The sequence below is a fragment of the Peromyscus eremicus genome, chromosome 6, assembly GCF_949786415.1.
Source record: "Peromyscus eremicus chromosome 6, PerEre_H2_v1, whole genome shotgun sequence".
Classification (NCBI taxonomy): Eukaryota; Metazoa; Chordata; class Mammalia; order Rodentia; family Cricetidae; genus Peromyscus; species Peromyscus eremicus.
The window spans coordinates 66,027,708-66,033,506 of NC_081421.1; the positions used below are offsets into that span (position 1 = coordinate 66,027,708).

General features: G+C 48.0%; 1 protein-coding gene across 1 annotated transcript; it reads left to right on the forward strand.

Moving 5' to 3' along the window:
* The first annotated feature begins 2,649 nt into the window (after positions 1-2,649).
* Positions 2,650-5,261, forward strand: Crnn (cornulin). The gene is made up of 2 exons (XM_059265061.1): positions 2,650-2,787; positions 3,816-5,261. Exons 1-2 carry the CDS (start codon positions 2,650-2,652, stop codon positions 5,259-5,261), a joined length of 1,584 nt encoding a protein of 527 aa, XP_059121044.1.
* Positions 5,262-5,799: the final 538 nt, after the last annotated feature.

Sequence of the window (5,799 nt, forward strand, 5' to 3'; positions counted from 1 at the left end):
CTGGCCAGCCAGCCAGCCCAAATGGGCAATCTCCAGGTCAGTGGTAGACTGCCTCAGAAAAAGAAAATGGAGTGTGGAAGGTACCTGAGGAACAACATCTGAGGTTTACCTCTAGCTTCCATGCCTGTGTACATACAGATGTGCACATACACACAGGCACACACTGATACCTTTTAGGGGCTCATAAACTAGACAATTCCAAAACAAGAACTTAGAATATATCTAAGTAACAGCAGCAGTTACTTAGTCAGAAAGGGGAAAAAACACTTTGAAAAGAATAATCTTCAATAAACAGATATGTTCTTGAATGCTTGAATAAAAGAAACAAGACTTCTATGGCTTTGCAGGCTCCTGGAGAGGATTCCCCAGGATCTCAGGCCTGTATAAAGCACTGCTGAACTCAACTCATTGTAAAGGGGCCTCCTAGTCCTAAGAAGATAGACACAGCAAGAGACAGTTTCAGCCATGGTAGAAAGGGCCTGTAATTAAAGGGAACCTGCCTTGGGTCAGAAGGTGAGCTGGAGAAAAAAGGAGGTGGGGCTGGGCTGGGCTGAGCTTTGGATGAATCAAGCCTTCTTGTAGGGTGGAGACATCCTGTCTAAAATACATACGAGTGCCATTAAATCCTCTATAAAAGGTTCTCATGCCACTGACAAGTACTCTACACACTGCTTAACAGAAACTTGTCCCATCCTGCCTGGGCATTAGGTAAGTTCCCTCCAGAGTAACTTCTTGCTCATTCTCAGTGTCTTGGCAAGCTGAGCTCATGAATCCAGGGCTGTCAGATGTGAGCTGTCAGGACTCAGTGCCTAGCTGGAGGTAGGAAGGGCTCCCATAGAGTCTCAGGCAGGCTGCAGCCAAAGCTCTTGGGAAACGCTGTTCTTCTGAGGCAATCCAGCTTTCTCCTCTCCCTGGCTCTAGCCTGCAGCTCTTCTCACTGGATGGTGTGGGAAGCAGCAATGGGGCCACCCACCACCCACGCACCTTCCTGGATCAGCATAACTTTTCCCCCTAAGGTTCTGGAAGGTTCTTTGCAGTGCTCAGAGCCTGTGGAAACACAGTTTGTCTTGCATCATAAGCTTCTTGTCTTATGGAGGAAGGGGCTAACATGAACTTCCTTCCTGACTCTAAGTTTATATATAGGCAAGATGAATTTGTAGATTTAGTCTAAGAATCTGAATCGCCACTAAAAGGACATTTTCTTCTTTTTGCTACTTATAGGTCAGTGATGAAAGACTGTCATGTGTTTAAAAACACAGGGGTGGGAGGTTTCCATCTGTGTTAAGGGAGATATTTGAAGTTATATGCCCTAAGGCACACAGAGGGAAGAGTCTATGTCACAGCCCACCTGGGGTCTAGACCTCCTCAATCCTCCAGCCACACTGACTTGCTTTTTCTTGAACCATGCCACCTTCTTTCCCTCACTCCTTGCTTCTCTACCTATGCCATCCTCTTCCCCACAATCCTCCTTTTCATCTCCATGGTCCCTTCCCTGGTTTTCCAGAGGCTGCAAGCCTCCATCACCCTTTGTACTGGAACCTTATCATCATTGGCACCTCTCCTCCTTCAAGTCTCCCCAAGTCTTCTGTTTAACACATCTATGCCTCTTGCCCACTCAGTCACACATGTCTTCACCTTCACCTGCTTAATGGAAATGAACATTTTCTCCTTTGACTGGGAACCATCCATCACAGGACGCAGCCCTTTAGACTTGATGGACCACGTATCTCTTACAGAAGCTTACCTCTCTGACAGGTTCCAGGACTGAGGGCAGAGAGCATAAGCAGAGCATCTCGGCACCAGGAAGGCACCTCTAACCCTAGTATCCCCAACAGGTGCATCCCACCTTCTTCGAGAATCCCTTCTCCAGGGAAGATGAGAGGGTAGGGCTGGACCCTTGGAGCTTCTGGAGAGCTTCAAGCCAAAAGATGGGCTAACCTCTGTGTGTACTTACTGCCTTCTGATATTCCCAGTAGGACATTATCATCCTAGAGATAGGCAAAAAAAAAATCTGTCCAAAGGTATATTCTAAAGAACTAATTGCATATGGGTTAAAAGAAAATAATGTGTGGCCTTCACAAATCCACCTCCTCTGAGCCCTTTCCCTCACCTATGAAAATACTAGTGATAATAAGGGTCATAAGCTATGTTATACAGGAAAGTGCTTTGTGAGCAGTACAGTGTGTATAGATGTACACAAATTATATACATGTATGTGTATATAATAATAATGATGATGATACTTAATAGCTACCACTTAGCATAAACCAGGCATCAGCAAGGTGCCTTTTATGGATTATCTTCTAAGTCTTTATGACAACTCTCTGAAGTAAGTGCTAAGTGTCAGCTTCATTCACAGTGAATAAACTGAGGCTCAGAAACGCAAAGCATCTTGGTCCAGCTTACATCAGGTAGGTGGTGAAGCCTGGCATTAAATGATGACTTAAAAACTTCCTTCCAAGTTCTGGGGGTTTCTCCTTCCCACCATAAAGTGCATTTTGAGGAAAGGATGAAAGAAGGTAGAGAAACCCAAAATATAGGTGAAGACACAACGAAAGGGCTAAGCCACAGAGTACTGTGAGGAAAGAGCAGGGGCTGACTAAGGTGCCCATGAAGGGACTTTTCATATCTTCCAGCTTAGCTTCGCAGATGCCTCAGCTGCTGCAAAACATTCACGGGATCATCGAAGCCTTCGGCCGCTATGCCAGCTCAGAGGGTGGCTGCAAAGTGCTCACGCGGGGGGAGCTGAAGAGGCTCCTGGAACAGGAGTTTGCTGACGTCATAGTGGTATGCTCTGTGGGGATGAGAGGGAGAAACTTGATAAGGACAGCCAAAGTGTGTTTTCCTGCAAGGGCTCTTACCTGGGAAATGTAAAGAGCAAGCAGCCCAAGTCAAGCAGGCTAGCTCTGTTGGCAGATGTGCAGGCAGACACGAAAGATATGAAAGGAAAGAGGTCATTGCAGGTGGCAATTCCTGATCCTCAGAGAAAGGGCAGATCCTTGGGTCTTATTCTCTCTTTAAATTAATTTCAAGACAAGGTAAAGAGACTCCAAGGAGACAGACAGTTCAGGCAAGAATGGACACTTCAAATGGTCTAGCAGGGCTGGCGCTTCTCAAATCTGACACAGTAGCATTGCCTACACCGCTCTGAAAAGTGATTGCTTATTAGCATCCGTTAAGAGCCTGTTCTCACCTTGCACAAATCAGTTGCTTAGAAATATTAGCTCACTAGTCAGGTCAAAAGTGAGATTTTGAAGCTCTAGTTCTGAACAGCTGTGGGTGCAGGGGACTCCGAGAGACCAACCCCACCCAGCAAACCAAAGCCAGAGCCCTAATACACTTTTCTGCCTTTGGTTAACATCTACAGAAGACTGAATAATGAAGTTCTTGGGTACAAAGAGTGGCACACTAGGATGGTGCTAGGTGCTTAGAGCAGCCTGTTGTCCTGCCATTGGGCCGGGTTCCTGCTGTGCTTCTGGTGGGGTTGCTGCCAGGGGCAAAGTACTAAGGGCACCCACATGAAGGAGCCAGGAGCCTAGACAGTTGCATACAAGCACATGCATTCTGTCTTCAGCACATCTTTACCTAGTCCATCATTCTGCAGATCTGAAATTGAGGATATATAAAACCAAAGGTGTTGCCTACCCTTGAATAAGAGAGATGCTACGACAAGACACAAACAACAAAACATTACACTATGATGCTGTGGGCAGTGTTGTGGGTCTGAGAGCTCCCAGTCTGCAGTGGGGTGAGGGAGCCTATAGGCCAGATTTTCCTTAGAGAGCAGTGCTGACTAGACCTCATCTCTCCCCCAGAATCCCCATGATCCCTCGACTGTGGATGAAATCCTGCGCCTGCTGGATGAAGACAATACAGGGACTGTGGAGTTCAAGGAATTCCTGGTCCTCGTTTTTAAAGTTGCTCGAGCCTGCTTTAAGACACTGAGTGAGATTCCTAAGGGTGCTTGCATGTCTGACAAGTCTGAACGCTGCTATCCTGGATCCTCAAAAGAGCTAGAGCAAGGCCAGATAGGTGGCACTGGAGTTGGGAGGGATGCAGCAGAGCAGTGCTGTGAGGACAGCAGCTGTGGACAGAGGGATCAGGCATCTAAAGAACAGGTCAGGGTCGGGACACACACCCAGAGTCAGGAAAGCTACCCTACACAGGTCAGCAGTCATGACAGGGAGGTTGAGTCTCAGAGACAGAAGATGGTAAGCCAGCAAACACAAGTGACAGGACAAGTGGAGCAGACCCCGAGAACTGAGGACAAGAGTTGGACCAGAGAGAGGAAGTCAGAGAGGCAGTCACAGATTAGCCAACAGACAGAGGAGACCACAGCAGGAGCCACAACTCAGACCCAAGCAGGTGCTTTCCAGACACAGGGGTCCACCTGCGGCCAGAACAGAGGGACTAACAGCCATAGCCAAGACAGGAGCCAGGCAGGCCAAGCTGCTATACAACATGACCAGACACAGGCAGGGTCTCATACTCAGACACACACCCAGATGGTAGAACAGGGCTGGAGGCAGCAGACAGGAAGTGGCAGCATCCAGACACAGGAATCTATCTATGACCAGAACAGAGAGACTGAGACTCACAGCCAAGATAGGAACCAGGCAGGCCAGGCTGCTAAAGAACACCACCAGGCACAGGCAGGGTCATACACTCAAACACACACCCAGACGATGGAACAAGGCAAGAGTCAGCAGGCAGGAAATAGTAGCATCCAGACACATGGGTCCATCTATGACCAAAACAGAAGGACTGAGATCCATGGGCAAGACAGTAGTCGTGCAGGACAGGTAGGGACAGGACACTTCCAGACACAGGTAGGATCATATTCTCAGACCTTGGAGCATGATAGGAGCCAGTCTGCAAGTCAGATAGGGGCTCCAGAAAAGAGACAAACCCAGATAGCGTCAGGTATGGGGCAAGGCTGGACACCAGTAAGCCACTGGGAGACAGGAGAGCCAGTACTAGGAGGCCAGGTCCAGACTGAGACAAGTACTGTAGAAGAAAGACAAGACTGTAGCAGCAATCACCCAAGTCCAAAGGGAGGGCAGAGAGAGAGTGTACCCACCGTGATTAGAGATGAGTGGGTCAATGACCACACAAGGGAAATAGTGATCCGAAGCCAGAATCCAGGTAGTCCGCACTCTCCTGTTCCTTCAGCTCAGGGCCAGGATACAGCACAGATGGAGGAGAAGAAAGGAATCCCAGCCAAGGGACTATATTCCTACTTGAAGACAGACCAGCCATGACTTTTCCTGACTCCGGTGCCCGATACCAAAAGACAGCTGGAGTGAGGTTAGCCCACCCTGCCCTGCCCTGGAACATTGATGGAAAGCCATGATGCTTCTCAATTGCTTCTTTCTCAGCGATCATTTCTACAAGGTGCCTTCTTGTCTAAACTCACATCTCTTGCCTGTTTTGCTGTGCGGACACTCTCAGAAACAGGAAGACATGGAAGAGGTCCTCTCTTCGCACTGAGTTCCCCTTAGCTTGCAGGGGTTTTCAGAGCTGTTTTACCTCTGCTATCTGTCCACCCAAACGAATCAATAAAAGCTTAAGCTCTGACCTCCACGTTCTATTCAATAATTTCCACTGACGTGACCAACTGTGGGCTCTAGAGTTCTGATGTTGACTTGAGCACAGTCTCATCACTCAAAGAGCACTGAGTTGAGAAAACGTGATTCTGAGAGTTAGAAATAGCAGAATGGAGGAGAGAGCACATTTTATACTTGGCAGAGATGAGTCAGGGATTGCCTTCTTCTACAAGACGTTTTCTGTGACAGCCTT

Coding starts and splice junctions, on each gene's coding strand:
- Crnn (XM_059265061.1), top strand. CDS start 2,650: ATGCCTCAGCTGCTGCAAAACATTCACGGGATCATCGAAGCCTTCGGC. Junction 2,788..3,815: donor AGTTTGCTGACGTCATAGTG/GTATGCTCTGTG, acceptor TCTCTCCCCCAG/AATCCCCATGATCCCTCGAC.